Source organism: Pseudonaja textilis, chromosome 4 (assembly GCF_049901715.1).
Source record: "Pseudonaja textilis isolate UNSWEBS1 chromosome 4, rPseTex1.2, whole genome shotgun sequence".
Taxonomy (NCBI): Eukaryota; Metazoa; Chordata; class Lepidosauria; order Squamata; family Elapidae; genus Pseudonaja; species Pseudonaja textilis.
Genome location: NC_141993.1, coordinates 11214730 through 11233326, shown reverse-complemented (window position 1 = coordinate 11233326; position 18597 = coordinate 11214730). Strand labels below are relative to the sequence as shown.

The window sequence follows — 18597 nt, the reverse complement described above, 5'->3', positions numbered from 1 at the left end:
ACTGCTGAATTCATGCTGTTTAATGAGCTTAGTGGTTTTCTTGCAGATGTTTCATTACCAAACTAGGTAACATCATCAGTGCACTGATTATGTTATCTACTTTGGGGAAGGAAATGTCTGCAAGAAAACCACCAAGCTCAGAAAGCATCAGCGACTTGAATACTCCAAACTCTGCCTAAATCCAGTTTGTTTTTCTGGAAAAGCCTAATTATTTACTCCCCTGGCAATATCATATGTGCTAATGGGGTCATTAGCATAGACCCCATCTGTGTTGTTTTGCTACGAAAGGAACACAAGCTTTACCACTAAATATTTATTTTCAGTGAAATAAGGTAACTAATCTGTAAAGAGCTACACAATTCCTTGTACACAAGTCCTTTCAGATGTGTAACATATTTCCAACTGAATCATGAAGTATTTATATAAAAGGCAGTTTTACAAGGTTCTTCAGTCCCCAGATATGAGTGTTATTGAAAATCTGGAGATTTTAATGTGTTGTAGCTGCAAAAAAGTACTACCAATACTTCTAAACTGGAAGAATTCAACAAAAGTGAATGAGGGGGAAAACCCCAGAGCAAAACTGAAAGACTCTCAGCTGCCATAAAGGAAGTCTTTGAAAACTGTTATTTCTTGCAAAGGAAGCATAAGAAGTACTGATTAAAAGGGCATTCACACTTTTGTTCACTATTTTCATACGTAAACAACTGTATATAAGTAGCCCACTTTCAATGATGAGAATGGGAATATGGTGATTGTTGTTTTTCCTTGGGTATTTTTGTTGTTGTTGTTGATTTATTTCTATGGCTTTTCGGTTTTAATTCTCTGTTAGCTACCTAGAGCTGTAATTTGCAAACAGAGCAGCCAGATACGGTAAATCACCTGAGTAAATAAGTGAAGAGATTCCTGTCAATCCAGGAATAAATCAGGGGAAAATGGCAGTAAATGGTTCCAAACTATCAGAATGCTAATTTTTTTGTGGGTAGATATTATTCAAACAGCCTTACACAGATGCACACCCACTTGTTGCCCTCAGAATTACAGCAGGCTAATCCCACTCAGAACACTCAAATAATACAGGTTGTCCTCAACTTACGATAGTTTGTTTAGACTTACGTTCAAAGTTAAAATGGCACTGAAAAAGTGACTTATGACTGGTTTTCACACTTATGACCGTTGCACCATCCTCATGGTCCTGTGATCAAAATTTGGTTGCTTGGCAACTGATTCATATTTATGACCGTTGCAGTCTCCCCGGGTTACGTGATCCACTTTTGAGACCTTTTGACAAACAACATCAGTGGGAAAGTCTGTTGTGGTTAGCTGGCAGCAGGTGCAGATGGCTCAGGAGAGCGAGGACTCTGATGAGGGGCCAGGACCATTAGGGAGTGGACTGCTGCCTTCAGAGATTGTGGGGGCTGGCAGCAGTGATGAGGAGGTTCCCGAGGAGCCTGTGCCAAGCACATGTGCATGAAGGATTACTTGGAAGAAAGAACAATTACAGCAGCACAGGTAACTCAGGAGTAAGGCTGCAAGGTAATGGCCCCTCCCTCAAGAGGATAAAAGCCAGGTTTGAAAAAGTGTTATTTGCAGAAAGCAAAGAACTTCTTAAACTCAACTGGTGGACATTTTAGTTCGTGTTTGGAGACTTTTGTAAATTAGTTCTTATCTCTGGGTTTTTGGCAGTCTTGACAAACAACTTGGCAAGGCTCTTTCTTGTCAGAGCTAATTAGTGGAAAGCAGCCTTCAGAACAGAATTGTTATTAAACCTTAAAAGGTGGGGGCTGCTGCCTTTGTCTGTGTCTGCTCTTTGGGAACCTGGTTGGGTCAGAACAAAGCCAGATTCCCTTAACCACCATGTTGCTAACTTAACAACTGCAATGATTTACTTAATAACTGTTGCAAAAAATGTTGTATAAAATAGGGGGAAACTCATTTAACAAATGTCTCACTTAACAACATAAATTTTGGACTCATAAGTCAAAAACTACCTGTATTACAAAACAGATGCCAAAGAAATGTAACATTTCAAGAGAATTTTCAAGTATGCTGTTCTTCCATGGAACAATTCTAAGACAACTAACAGTTTATTGTTCAGTTCTAACCCTGTAATGGAAAAGGTCCTTTTTAGTCTGGGCCCTTTCCTGTCCCACTCCTCAGCTATTGATGGAATAAATCCAAAGGTCACATCATTCACTCAGGCAGAAACAAGATTTAGATTGTTCATGATTAATTGAACAGCCAGAATTATCTGGATACTATCTGCAATATTTTCCATCAGCACTCCTACATCACTTGAAATTCTCTATTAAAAAGGATTACAGGCAGAGTAATAAAATAGTAATTTGCATGTGTTCAGATTAACTTGATTGTCTGCATTCAAAAGATTCCTACCACTGGAGATTCTAACATGACAGATAAATTTATCTCAAGTGCAGCTTTATTTATAGTCATTGCTCTAAGTACCTGACATAGTTTTGCCCTTTGCATTCAGAACCAATTATTATTAAATTTAAAAGGCAGATGTCAAACATCTGGATCATTATAGGCATGGTGTTCTTGGTTAAATAGAAAGAACAATGGCTAATAAAGCAATTTACAAAATATCACAAATACATATATAAAAGTGGAGGCTGCTGACATTGGCCTGATACAATTTGAAAATAATAAAGTTAAACTAGATTCAAGAATCCAACTAGCTATAGAGCACTATCAGTGTCTGATTGTCAGACTTCCCATGAAATTCAAAAGGAATTAAACAGTTGTTGTTGTTTTTTAATAAGAGGAACAAGAAAGACAAAAAGTCTAGATAGTGGATATGGCAATACCTGGAAGCCAGCAGAAGAGAAAGAACTGTAACGCCATCAAACACCCACCTTTGCCTATCCAGGTCCTTGGAAAGGACTAGGAATATTTTAATGATATTTATATTACTATCAAGCCACTAAGAGTCCCCTGGGATTACAATTGGGACAGAAATATAATGATTATATATAAAACAATGCCAACTTCCTGAAGACCATTCAATGGAACCAAGGGACACTATTTCCTGTAACTCTTTCCTGATACGTAATGTTGATATGAACTATTGCAGCCCAGTTGTGGCATTCATACTCTGAGTAAACCCAGATCATCTTCCTTAATCTGACAATATTACTCACCTCCAGGGGTGGGATTCTACCAGTTCACACCTATTCGCTAGAACCTGTTGTTAACATTCTAATCAGTTCAGAGAACCAGTTGTTAGAAGAAATTATTGGCCTAATCCTGTAAGGAAGGCAGGAAGGAAACATTCTGGTATTGCTTACAGAAACTGCCTCTCCCTTATTAACTACCCTTATTACATTCTTGGCAGGACTAAACTTCCTGTCTCTGGAACTTCTCTGGAGTTTTTTCCCTCCTTTGCTGGTACTTTGCTTGTGTGGAGTGACCATTTAAAGTTACAACGGCACTGAAAAAAGTGACTTATGACCATTTTTCACACTTACAACTGTTGCAGCATCCCCACAGTCATGAGAGGCCAGGCAAGGAGATGCGTGCCTCGATGTGAGTGATATTGAGTTAGCCACACCCAGCCAATAACATGACCACCAAGCCATGCCCACCCAGCCACGCCTACCACCTAAGCCACACCCACAGAATCGGTTGTTAAAAATTTTGAATCCCACACCTGCTCACCTCCTAATTAAGTCAATGAATTTGGGAACCCATTTAAATTATAGAACTGAACCATGCTTCTCATCAAAAGCGTAATTTGTCATATCCTACTTACCTGCTCACCTCCTAATTAAGTCAATGAATTTGGGAACCCATTTAAATTATAGAACTGAACCATGCTTCCCATCAAAAGCCTAATTTGTCATATCCTACTCTCCTGCCAAGATGCTACTGATCTTTAGTCAAAGTATTGGTGTTTCTCCAAAGTTCATCTGTTCTACACACGTTACAAGGGAGAACATTCTGATGAACATCAAATCACAGAACTGGATTTATTTTTTGCTCCTTGCTGCCTTGACAGAGACCAGGAGAGCAGCACATATGTCTGTGTCTTTTCAAGTCAGTGGAGCTATGATTCAAAACTTAATTCCACTGAAATTTAGACCAGGGAAAGTTAAGGTTTCATACATATTCAACCATATCGTGTGGTGTGTGCCTTATATTCTCTGCTATTGTGGCTTGCAAATGAATTTTATCTCAGGAAGACAACGACTATGACTTAGTGTTGTGTATCAAATGAATTCTAAGTTATACTAATACTTGTTCAGTTCTCTGGATTTTATTTTAGACTTCCTCTATTGCAGAGTGTTTTGATGAAATATACATATATACATATATACGTATACGTATACGTATACATATACATACACACACACACACACACACACAGATATATATATATATATATATATATATATATATATATATATATGTTTTCTGAGGTTCTCGCGGGTATTTATATGTAGATCTTTGGTTGTTCGGGTTTTCTCCCGCGTAAGATTCAAAGTATCTAGGCAACGTTTCGATGAAGTCTCATTCATCATCTTCAGGCTTCTGTCTCCGGCTCTGTGCTTCTCAGAGTAATGGAGATTGCAGCTGCTTCCTCCTTTTAACTGCCAGTGGGGTGGGACTTGATTGGGTGGGGGCTTGGCTGTGTTCTGATTGGGTGGGGGTGTGTTCTCATTGGTAGGGGTTTGGCTGTGTTCTGATTGGTTGGGGGTTAGCCGTGTTCTGATTGGTTGGAGGCGTGTTCTGTTCAGGAGGGGCTTGGTTGTGCTCAGGTTAGTTTTAGTTGCTGGGGATTTGAGCTGGAGAGTTGTGATCTTGCTGTTTGGCTTCTAGTTCGTGGTCCTGCTGCATCTTCATAGTGGGTGTCGGTTTGCTTCATGTATGGCTCAGAGGGGTTTGAAGTGGGTAGTGATGCAGCTGCAGTGCAGCTTCTGGTCCATGGTCGTTTCTCATTTTCTGAATGGGTGGAAGTCTGTTTTCTACATGGAAGTGTGGTGGTGGCATCTTGTGTGGCTCTCATGGGTGTGGGTCCGGTGTCCTTCTTCATGTTAGGTATTCGTCTGTTCATGAGGGCGGGTTTCCAAATGGCTGGAAGGCGGGAGGTGTCATCTCGTTTGTTCATGCTGTGTGGGCGTTTTTCTATCTCTATGGCTTCTCTGATTATTCTGCTGTTGAAGTGTTCGGTTTTGGCGATAGTTCTGGTATTTTTAAAATCAATTTCATGTCCTGTGGCTTTGAGGTGTTGGACCAGGGAAGAGGTTGTTTCTTCTTTTTGATTGAGTTCTTATGTTCTTCAATGCGTGCACTTATTCTTCTGTTAGTTTGTCCAATGTATGTGGTAGGGCAGGCAGTGCACGGGATTTCGTATACTCCTTGGTTTTCTAATTCGATTTTGTCTTTGGGGTTTCTTAGGATGGTGGATATTTTTCTGTTTGTGCAGAATGCTGTTTTGATGTTGTGTTTTTGGAGGATCTTGCTAATTTTGTCTGTAGTGCCTTTTATATATGGGAGGAGGGCTTTGCCGTTTTCTTGTTCTCTGTCTTGGATTTTGGTTGGGGTTTCTTTTTGGATTAGGTGGGTAATCTTCTTTCTTTGGAATCCATTGGCTGTAAGTACGTTGGTGAGAGTGTGTAGTTCGGTTTTTTGGTGTTGTTCATCGGCTAAGCATTTTGTTCTGGAGATGAGTGTCTTGGCTACGGAATTGATCTGTGCTGGGTGGTGGTGTGAGAGTGCATGTAAATAGCGGTTAGTATGTGTTTTCTTCTGGTAGATGGTATGTCCTAGGGAGCCATTGGATCTTTTGTATACCAAGACATCTAGGAAGGGAAGTTGATTGTTGGCTTCTGTTTCCATGGTGAATTGTATTTTGGGGTGTAGGCTGTTGAGGTATGTGAGGAAGTTGTTCAGTTTTTCTTTCCCGTGTGGCCAGATTATGAAGGTGTCATCTACGTATCTGAGCCAGAGTTTGGGTTTGTGGTTGTATTTTTCTAGAGCTTGAGTTTCAAAGTGTTCCATGTAGAGGTTTGCGATAACAGGTGAGAGGGGTGATCCCATGGGTGCTCCTTCTGTTTGTTTGTATTTTTGTCCATTGTAGGTGAAGTAAGTATTGGATAGGCAGTGGTTGGTTAGATCTAGGATGTGCTTGGGGGTTGTATTTGTTTTGGATGGCTGTCAAGGCTTCTTTTATTGGCACTTGGGTGAAGAGGGATATGACATCGAAGCTTACTAGTAGGTCGCTAGGTTGTAAGTTTTGTTTCTTTATGATCTCGATGAACTGGAATGAGTTTCTTACGTGTGAGTTGATGGATTCTGCATAGGGTTGTAGTTGTTTGGCAAGAAATTTGGCCAGGTTTTGTAGAGGTGAGCCTATGGAGCTGACTATTGGTCTGAGTGGGGTTCCTTCTTTGTGTATTTTGGGGAGACCATAAAGCTTGGGGCATCTGGATGATTTTTCTCTGGGTATGATTCCTTGCTGGATTTCTTCACTGATGGGGGAGGCTTTTATTTTGGATTTGGTAGTTTTTTCTAGGTAGGTGGTGGGGTCCGTCTTTAGGGGTTTGTATGTGGGGTCTTGGAGTAGGTTGGTTAGCTTGGTTTGGTAGTCAGATGTGTTCATTACCACTGTCGCGTTGCCCTTGTCTGCTGGTAGGATTATTATGCTGGTGTCTTCTTTCAGGTTAAGTAGTGCAGTTTGTTCTTCTTTGGATAAGTTGCTTTTGGGTGGTTTGCTAGTGCAGAGGATGTTGGTGATTTCGAGTCTGATTTTGTTAGCATCATCAGGGTTGGTTTTGGTCAGGCTGGTTTCAACTCCACATATGATGGTTTCTGTGGGGATGTGTTTGGGAGCGACAGCAAAGTTGAATCCTTTTGAGAGGATCTTGGTTTCAGCTTCAGTGAGGATCTTGTCTGAGATGTTATGCACTGTTTGAGGATCTCAGACAAGATCCTCACTGAAGCTGAAACCAAGATCCTCTCAAAAGGATTCAACTTTGCTGTCGCTCCCAAACACATCCCCACAGAAACCATCATATGTGGAGTTGAAACCAGCCTGACCAAAACCAACCCTGATGATGCTAACAAAATCAGACTCGAAATCACCAACATCCTCTGCACTAGCAAACCACCCAAAAGCAACTTATCCAAAGAAGAACAAACTGCACTACTTAACCTGAAAGAAGACACCAGCATAATAATCCTACCAGCAGACAAGGGCAACGCGACAGTGGTAATGAACACATCTGACTACCAAACCAAGCTAACCAACCTACTCCAAGACCCCACATACAAACCCCTAAAGACGGACCCCACCACCTACCTAGAAAAACTACCAAATCCAAAATAAAAGCCTCCCCATCAGTGAAGAAATCCAGCAAGGAATCATACCCAGAGAAAAATCATCCAGATGCCCCAAGCTTTATGGTCTCCCCAAAATACACAAAGAAGGAACCCCACTCAGACCAATAGTCAGCTCCATAGGCTCACCTCTACAAAACCTGGCCAAATTTCTTGCCAAACAACTACAACCCTATGCAGAATCCATCAACTCACACGTAAGAAACTCATTCCAGTTCATCGAGATCATAAAGAAACAAAACTTACAACCTAGCGACCTACTAGTAAGCTTCATGTCATATCCCTCTTCACCCAAGTGCCAATAAAAGAAGCCTTGACAGCCATCCAAAACAAATACAACCCCCAAGCACATCCTAGATCTAACCAACCACTGCCTATCCAATACTTACTTCACCTACAATGGACAAAAATACAAACAAACAGAAGGAGCACCCATGGGATCACCCTCTCACCTGTTATCGCAAACCTCTACATGGAACACTTTGAAACTCAAGCTCTAGAAAATACAACCACAAACCCAAACTCTGGCTCAGATACGTAGATGACACCTTCATAATCTGGCCACACGGGAAAGAAAAACTGAACAACTTCCTCACATACCTCAACAGCCTACACCCCAAAATACAATTCACCATGGAAACAGAAGCCAACAATCAACTTCCCTTCCTAGATGTCTTGGTATACAAAAGATCCAATGGCTCCCTAGGACATACCATCTACCAGAAGAAAACACATACTAACCGCTATTTACATGCACTCTCACACCACCACCCAGCACAGATCAATTCCGTAGCCAAGACACTCATCTCCAGAACAAAATGCTTAGCCGATGAACAACACCAAAAACCGAACTACACACTCTCACCAACGTACTTACAGCCAATGGATTCCAAAGAAAGAAGATTACCCACCTAATCCAAAAAGAAACCCCAACCAAAATCCAAGACAGAGAACAAGAAAACGGCAAAGCCCTCCTCCCATATATAAAAGGCACTACAGACAAAATTAGCAAGATCCTCCAAAAACACAACATCAAAACAGCATTCTGCACAAACAGAAAAATATCCACCATCCTAAGAAACCCCAAAGACAAAATCGAATTAGAAAACCAAGGAGTATACGAAATCCGTGCACTGCCTGCCCTACCACATACATTGGACAAACTAACAGAAGAATAAGTGCACGCATTGAAGAACATAAGAACTCAATCAAAAAGAAGAAACAACCTCTTCCCTGGTCCAACACCTCAAAGCCACAGGACATGAAATTGATTTTAAAAATACCAGAACTATCGCCAAAACCGAACACTTCAACAGCAGAATAATCAGAGAAGCCATAGAGATAGAAAAACGCCCACACAGCATGAACAAACGAGATGACACCTCCCGCCTTCCAGCCATTTGGAAACCCGCCTCATGAACAGACGAATACCTAACATGAAGAAGGACACCGGACCCACACCCATGAGAGCCACACAAGATGCCACCACCACACTTCCATGTAGAAAACAGACTTCCACCCATTCAGAAAATGAGAAACGACCATGGACCAGAAGCTGCACTGCAGCTGCATCACTACCCACTTCAAACCCCTCTGAGCCATACATGAAGCAAACCGACACCCACTATGAAGATGCAGCAGGACCACGAACTAGAAGCCAAACAGCAAGATCACAACTCTCCAGCTCAAATCCCCAGCAACTAAAACTAACCTGAGCACAACCAAGCCCCCTCCTGAACAGAACACGCCTCCAACCAATCAGAACACGGCTAACCCCCAACCAATCAGAACACAGCCAAACCCCTACCAATGAGAACACACCCCACCCAATCAGAACACAGCCAAGCCCCCACCCAATCAAGTCCCACCCCACTGGCAGTTAAAGGAGGAAGCAGCTGCAATCTCCATTACTCTGAGAAGCACAGAGCCGGAGACAGAAGCCTGAAGATGATGAATGAGACTTCATCGAAACGCTGCCTAGATACTTTGAATCTTACGCGGAGAAAACCCGAACAACCAAAGATCTACATATATATATATATATATATATATATATATATATATATATATATATGTATATATGTATATATGTATATATGTATATATGTATATATGTATGCCTGATGATGGCAGATGAGATTCTGCCAAAACGTTGCTACAACTTTAAAAGCACAACTACAATGACGTGGGAAAATACCCGAACAAAGCTGAATGCCATACATGTAAGTACTCGCGAAAACTTAAGAATATATATATATATATACATATACATACATACATACATACATACATACATACACATACACATATACATATACATATATACATGTATATGTATATATACATATACATATACATAAACATAAATATAAATATAAATATAAATAAATATACAGTGAATATGATTTGAATTTGATCTCAAATTTTATTTTAATCTTATTTTAAACAGAGGAAATCTTAAATTCAGTTTCAGGACCAAATTGAGATACCACTTGAATTGTGTTGCTACCCTTCAGAAACACACTGAATATTTCCCAATATTTCCAGCATCACAGACCCAACGTGTCTTACTCATATCATCCAGCCCCAGATTTCCCCTCATTTCTAAGTCTTTAGAAGCAGAGATGACAATAACACCAAGCAGAGATTCGTAGTAAAAGCCATGTAGCCTCCAGCCCTCTCACTTAGCTCTCCATGGGGAAAAAAAAAGGAAAGGGAGCAAATTTTCCCTTTTTTAAGGATCCGGATAGTTAAAAGATGACTTATCTATTAACGTTTTGCTGATGTCTGGCTCTTATGTAACCCTCATTTTTGGTTCTGGTTGAGTTCTTTCTCTGAATAGCTCAGCCACTGATCCCCTCAAGGGCCTTTCTGGTCTTTTACAGACAAAAGATAGATTTTACCAAAAAGGATATTCTTCCTAGCTATCATTTCTCCAGAATAGCTCCCAGGCCTTGACGGTGTGATAGAAACTGTACCGGGGCACCCAGACCTCACAAGGATGGGACAATATCTCTTTTTCTTCCCAAACCTATTAAAAATCCATTTTATCTCAAATGTCACATTTCAACCCCAGTAAAAATGCTGTATTTCATTCCCCCGCTGATTGTAATAGTGTGCAGGTGGCTCACGGGTTCATAAATAGTATAGAGTTAAGTAACCTGCTAACTTCCATATGGCCTATATGATTGCCAAATTATCCCCTTTAGCATATTTCAAAGGCATACAGCCTTTAAAAAGATTACATAGTTCCATTATTCAACTTTTCGTCTCCTAAAGCTTTACTGAATCAATCAAGATTCAGTAACAGAAGATTTTTGAACAAATTACTTCTTAATTCAGCCCAGACATATATTCCTGCAGGGATCTGGAAAAATATCAGGATCATTAGCCTAATAATTCCTGTAATAGCCCTTTTTCTCTGGGGAAGGTCTGAGCAGCATGATAATTTAGTGCATTACCCTTTAAACTTCACATCCTGCAGGGCTGTTGCCTTTCTGACATGTGAATGGCAAACCTGAATATTAACAGAAGTTATGTATTTTAGAGGGCAGCGGTTGGAAGCACATAATAAAATATTGCTGCTGGAGTGAATAGAAATATAGCATAGTCCTTAATTTATCCGGGTTCTTTTCAGCATGCCCGAAAGGCAGCTCGGAAAACCATCCTTATAAGGAAAGCAGTTTCAAAGCATCCTGGAAAACCTTAAATTAGCTGAAACGGTGTCAACAACTCGCTTTGATGTTTCCAGTCAAGGATGGAAGAATCTAGAGCATGCACAGAACCAAACCCAGGGCCCTTTGACAGGACAGTGGAGAATATTGTTTCCAGAAAGATACCTTGCACATCTCTCTTAAGTTTTCAAAGCCCACAATGCAACATACAGGGCTTGTATTCCAGAGTATATTGTCATAATTCTCAGGGTACAATAAAACGTGTGTCCATTGTACCCAGGGCCCACACAAGGCTTTAAATATTCAAGCCTGTAAGATCAAAATAAATCCCATTTTAGTCCAGCATTTTCTCATGAAGGCCAACAAAATCCACTTAAATACTCACAAAAGCAAAAAATGGAGACACACCCTCGGCAACTATTGCTTCTTTACAACTAATATTTAAAAGTAGGTTTTCCACAACTCAGATGTAACCCTGAATATTCAAAACCTCTAGATTGGTCTCCTTTTGAGCTATTTAATCCCGTTAAATTAGGGCCAATTGCTGTATTTTGATATAATGGATTCCAGAGGTTAGTAGTGCAATGTATACTGCTGAAGTAGGAAGTAAGGTTTTCTGTGTTCTAAATTTCCTTCTGGTCAGTTCTTTGATGTGATGTCACATCAAAAAACTCAGGAAATTACACCACAAGAACTCAAGAAGTTGCAACACAGCAAATGAGCCAGGATATCACAGCATAAGACCAAGGATACCACAGCAATAAATCTCACAAGGTCATCACACAACCCATTACCCAAGCTGTTACTACACAGGAGGCTAATGGAAAAGAGATCAAAACACAAACGACCCAGGAGATTACAACGCAGGACCAGGATATCACAACAAAAGAACTAGCAAGCCCATCACACAACCCATTACCCAAGCCATTAAAAGGCTAATGGAAAAAAAATCAGTACAAAACAAACGACCCAGGAGATTACAGCACAAGATCCAGGATATCTCCACAACAAAACTCACAAGGCCATCACACAGCCCATTATACCAACATCAACTCCATCAACCATTCAAGAGGCAGCAGCACAGCCAACCAGCCCAGCACACCAGACCGCCCCCCACCAGTATTTATAGAGAGACAGCAGCTCCGATCACACACTGCTTGCACTGGCACGAAGCCGAAAGCACCAGCCTGAGGATGGTGAGTGGGACCTCGCTGAAACATCTCCTGCACTTACAAACAAAAAAATCTCCACACCACAAGCCAGGCAAACACCTGGGCACAAACAGATCCCCCCTGATACCTCCAGCTCAAACACACCCCAACCAGGAACCCAGATAAAACCTAGCTTCCTAATAAATGATAGCCGTCCATTTACTTGGAGCCAAGCTGCACTAAAAGCCTCCAATACAGGAACACAATGTTGCCAGCCAATCAAGACAAAAAAAGCTACAAAACGGACAGAAGGTATGAGAAACACCAATAAAGCAGAACACAGCAAACTCCAAGACCAATAAACACAGACCAAGACTACCAACCAATCAGGATGAAGAAAAAAACATTCTGGCACAGCAGTAGGCTAGCCCCAAATTTAAAACTGAAATGGCTGTGAAAGTCTGACTCACAGATGAACACAGTACAGAAGCCTGATTAAGGCAGATGAAATTCTGCCGAAACGCTGCTACAACTTTAAAAGCACAACTATAATGACGTGGGAAAATACCGGAACAAAGCTGAATGGCATACATATAAGTACCCGTGAAAACTTAAGAAAACAAATACATATGTATGTATGTATGTATGTATGGGCATATATATTGTACAGTTGTATGGAAAAATGAGTCCAGCAAACACATAATCATTCATACAATAAATGCTATTGCAAAAACCAATCCCAACCACAAAAAACTTCGCTCAAGACCAGACTTATCCAAATTGCAAAGAATCCACTCTTGTGAACTCCACATAGAGCTCAAAAACTGTCTAGACAATGGAGAAAAGGACCTATACATTGACTACATAGCTGATTGCATCAAAAGAAAGTCACATAACCCACAACTCCGCATTCAACCCCACCCCATCCAATCCAACATCATTCAAAACTAGGCATGCACGCCCCTAACTACCTCTTTTCCAACCACAACTGGCCTTAAATGCAAGCTACTCAATGCAAGAAGCCTTGTAAATAAAATACCTGAATTTCTCCTCTTACTAAATACGGCTAAATTCAACATTATATTTGTCTGTGGCTCAATGCATCTCTCCCTGACTCCATTACCACAGTAAGAGACTATCATGTTTACTAATCAGATCATGAAATCCGTAGAGGAGGTGGTGTTGCTATCTTCTATAAAAAGTCCCTACATCTAAAAAACATCCAAGTTACCCAGGAGCTTGCTATTCCTGAGACCATCATATGTGAACTGTCCTTAAATATCACATTTCAGTTCTTACTATGTTACAGAGCCCCTGATTATGACATCGAACATGCAAACAAGCTAAATACACTACTAACATGGGCAACATCCTGCCCACACGCTTTTATCTTTCTTGGTGACTTCAATCTACCCCATATTAACTGGACCCTTAACGAATGTACAACTGAACCCACACATGCAACCTTATACAATGCAGTAACGAATCTGGGACTAGAACAGCTAGTAACCAACAACACTAGACTTAACAACTGCCTCGATCTCATCTTCTGCAATATTTTGAATTCAATTTAGGGAATACAAATTAAAGAACCCTTTTCCAACAGTGATCACAACATGATTGACTTTCATCTCAACATATGTCCACCCAAAAATCATCACAATGAGGGATTCCCCAATTATAACTTCAAAAAAGGCAACTATGATCTTATAAATAATGATCTCTCATCCCTTGATTGGCAATTTCTATCCTCTGGATGCAATACTGTAGAAGACCATTACAACATATTTTTACTTGAAGTCAAAAGAGTCATTAAACTATATGTACAAACACCAACTCCCAAAAGAAACAAACAAAAGATTACCCATGACAATAAGGAAACTTCAATCCAAAAAGAAATCACTTTGGCAGAAAAACAAATCTGGTCACGTTGCGAACTTCAAAAGCTGATACAAAAATTTATGCCACCAGATAAAAACTGAATGCACCAATTATCACATTAAACAAGAAGAAAACCTTCGATGCACCAATTCCACCCACACTTTCTACAATTTTGTAAACAACAAACTAAAAGACTCAAAGTCCATCCCACCCCTGATAGGACCCAATAGTAAAGACTGCAATGATGACACTATTAAAGCCAACCTCTTTAACACATTCTTTGGCTCAGTATTTGTACACAGCAATGGATCAAGCCCAGTATTTCCTAGCCAAACCACAGACAACTACAATGATCTAATACATATTGATTTTACAGAAGACAATGTTGAAAAAGCACTAGGCAATCTAAAACCATCTCTATCTATTGGACCTGACGGAATATGTGCCTACTTCTTAAAAAAGCTACCCACTGCCATAGCTGAACCTCTAAGCATAATCTTTGGAAAATCTTTCTGGACTAGCTCCTTGCCAAAACTGTGGTCACAAGCCACGGTCATCCACATCTTCAAAAAGGGAGACCACAGCCTGGTTGAAAATTAAAGACCAATCTATTTATGCTGCGTCACCTGTAAAGTCATGGAATCAATTATTAACCAATCCATCATCCTCCACTTAGAAACAAACAACCTACTCTCTAATAAACAATTTGGTTTTAGGAAAAACTATCATATAATCTGCAACTCTTACACTGCAAAAACATATGGACTACACAACTCAATCAGGGCAAAGCAATAGACGCAATCTTCATAGACTTGTGTAAAGCCTTTGATTCAGTGGTGCAAGACAAACACTCTTAAAACTAAAATCTTATGGTATCTCTGGACACCTGCATAACTGGACAGAAGCATTCCTGTCAAACAGACAACAAATGGTTAAAATTGGGACTGTCCTATCAAATTCTGTACCTGTCAACAGTGGTGTCCCCCAAGGCAGTGTTCTAGGACCAACTCTCTTCATACTCTACATAAATGACCTCTTTGATCATATCAAGAGCAACTGCATTCTCTTCGCTGATGATGTAAAGCTATTCAACACCACCGAGAAAACCGCTACCCTCCAAAAAGACCTTGACTATGTATCAGAATGGTCAAACAAATGGCAATTTCAAATCTCAACAAATAATTGCTCTGTCTTACATATTGGCAAAAAAAAAAATCAGAAAATAAAATACAAGCTGAATAGTCAAATCCTTGTTGATGATCCAAACTCTGTCAAGGACCTTGGAGTACTCATCTCTAATGATCTAAGTGCTAGAGCCCATTGTAACTATATAGTCAAAAAGGCATTAAGAGTTGTTAACCTAATCTTACGTAGTTTTTTCTCTGGTAATATTACACTAATAACTAGAGCATACAAAACATTTGCTAGACAAATACTCGAATACAGCTCATCAGTCTGGAACCCACATTACGTATCTGATATTAACACAGTTGAGAAAGTCCAGAAATATTTCACAAGAAGAGTTCTCCACTTCTCTACTCATTGCAGAATACCTTATGCCACCAGACTCAAAATTCTAGACCTAAAATCTAGAACTATGCCGCCTTTGGCCCGATCTAAGTATAGTATATAAAATCATACATTGCAATGTCCTGCCAGTCAATGAATACTTCAGCTTCAACCATAACAACACAAGAGCACACAATAGATACAAACTCAAGGTTAATTGCACCAAACTTGATTGCAGGAAATATGACTTCAGCAACAGAGTGGTCAATGTCTGGAATACTCTACCTGACTCTGTGGTTTCTTCCCCAAATCCCAAAAACTTTAACCTTAGACTGTCTACTATTGACCTCGCCCCTTTCCTAAGATGTCTGTAGGGGGCGTGCATAAACACACCATTGTGCCTACCGTCCCTGTTCTATTGTTTCTTTATATTTTTTTTATTTTTCTTATATGTATCCATGTATTCATAACTATGTTTTTACTTATGCCTATTATCTTGTAAGCAATATATAAGATATCTCAGAAGAATGCAGTGAAAAATCATTTCCTATTCTCTCCTTGAAAGAAAATAATAAAAAAACAACAATCTACGTTTTGCAAGCATAAACAAATAAGGCAATCACCAATTGATTAATAAATAAAATATTAAATATAGATTCAGGCTCTGGTAAACCATAACAATGTTTCACATTTGAGAAACCACAAGAAAATAACTAAAGAACATTAATATTGCATGGTCTTTGTATCAGACCTATTACATTTATACGAACTTTGTTTCTGATTTTTCACGTTGCTCAAAATCAATTTCATTAAAGAGAGGGAGGCAAAAAGAATACTATCCAATGAGAACATTATTCCACATGGTAATGATAACTGGATTGTTATCAAACACAAACCATAATATTATATAATATTATATTATTATAACTAAACAAAGCAGAAACTAAAAAAATAATGTATTTAGACAGTTTTCTGCACTCAGACCCTTTTCTATTTTATGAGCTTCCATAATTCTTTATTCCCACCACCTCAAAAAGAGCAATTAACTCTTCTTGCAATTAATCCCTTATAATTCCATGTGAAAATTAATTAGCTGATGATCCCTGTCAAAAATACATTATTGATTCATTTATAAAAGATAAAATTCATTAAAATATTAATTCATCTAGAAATTACTTTTCCATAGGGGTAATTCATCAGATCCACTCAAAATATATGAAATATCGGTCCATTTCAATTCATACTTACTTGTTTTGCCTATTACATCAAACTTGTGCCACTCAGATTTAACAACCATAACAGTGTGAAGAATGTGAGGTAAGCTTTGCCCAAGAAGGCAAACACCAGGCTAGCATAAATAAATGTAGCATAAATAAAGGAAATGTATGGAACTATTTTCCAAATAAGCATAGCTGATCACACTCCATAATCACTCCTATCACTGAAGAGTATTGAGTTGTGCTGATCCATCAATCATATGAACATGGATCCCTATATTTGCAACATTAAAGCTATTGGAATGGCGAGAAACGTCAAAAAGAGAGGTGAAAATTCAAAGTGTACTTTTCAAAGTTCCCAAGTCTACATTTTATTTTATTTAATGTTGCACTGCAGATGATTTAGCATGACCCAACTAGAAAGCATGGCATCTCAAGGTTGAACTGCAGAAGTAGAGATGATCTATGATCACTTCTCTTACGACTGTCAGTTAAGAAAAGCACTAACCTCATTGACAAACGTTTGTGCTCCCCTTGGGCTCAGAAGCAAGATGGCTCTCCGTAAGGTATCTCGGTAGCGGTTCAGCTCTTCAGTTTTCATGGAAGTAAAAAGGCTGGCAAAAACCCTGCTGATGTTTCTGTCTACTTTTTGTAAAGACACGTCAAGTCCCAGCTTTGAAGCCTGATCCAGAAATCCTTGTAGGCCACGGATATCTGCCAAAGAGAAACAGAAATCACTCTTCAGGTCTCTCAGAAAAAGAACATAGCTCTAAGCAAAGAAGAAGCCATGACAAAGGTCAAAAAACAGAGATGTCCCTTGGCTTGTCAAAGAGGCTTCTTTTAGCCTGCTGGATTTTATTCTGAATAAATCCAAATCTCATTGGAAATCCCTCATTTGAAGGTAGTGTGACATTCCTGAAATAGAAAACAAAGCATAACTCACAATAGGTGTGTAGCGATTGAATATTTACTTTTTCCTGGGTTTAACTTCCTTCCTGAATCTGCCCATCATTCTTTCTAATCCTGAGCCCCAAAGTTCAAAGCCATTTGAGACATTCTTGGGCTGCCCCAATTAGCTTCATGTCTGGGTGTCATTATGCTTGGTAAGTTCCACTAAACCTCCTATTCACTCACATATAGGTATCTTCTATTTTATGCCATCAGTCCCCTTTGCCAAGTTCATTTTATTTCAGAGGTCCTTGGTGCTCTCTGAGCTTGGCTGTTTTCTTGCAGACCTCTCAATACCCTGACTAGGTAACATTATCAACCCAGTAATTTGGGCAATCCCTTATTTCAACCCTGAGCTGCAAATATCCTCTTTTATTTGTAATTTTATTTCAGGGGGCATTCCTTGTAAACAGGAGCGGTGCAGAATCCATGCCCCTTATTTATATCTCATGAAGATAGCTAAATTTCCAACTTTGTTCCCCTTCAAGTCACTGGGGTTACCAAACCACAACAGTGCCTCGGTGCCAGACCTATGATTCAAAACTGGTTCATTTTCAGAATGACTAGGATTAGTGTGCAAGCTTTATGTTTTAAAGAAAGCAAACAAACCCCTCAGGAACTTCAGGCATTTTGACACATGGCAAAGAACTAAAGCCTATCAACTCCCATTGGCACATTCACCGCCAGCCATAAACAGAGCTGACCGTGAGGAATTTGATGGAGAATTGTGCTGTCCATGCCCTTCTTTTTTTTTAAAAAAATGAAATTTATAGGCTGCCCATCTTACCTCAGAGTAACTCTGGGCGGCTTACAATCAATTGTGAGCTTATGGCATCTTCCCATCTTTTCCTCTATGCTGAA

At 39.6% G+C, this 18597-nt stretch overlaps 1 protein-coding gene across 6 annotated transcripts in view; it reads right to left on the bottom strand.

Moving 5' to 3' along the window:
• Window positions 1-18597, bottom strand: part of GRID1 (glutamate ionotropic receptor delta type subunit 1) — a 648686-nt gene that overhangs the window by 227228 nt on the left and 402861 nt on the right. For all 6 annotated transcript variants that reach the window (XM_087932231.1, XM_087932230.1, XM_026710981.2 and 3 more), the window contains exon 4: window positions 17297-17502. In XM_087932231.1, coding sequence (XP_087788357.1) covers window positions 17297-17502 — 206 coding nt within the window. The remainder of the gene's footprint in view (window positions 1-17296; window positions 17503-18597) is intronic.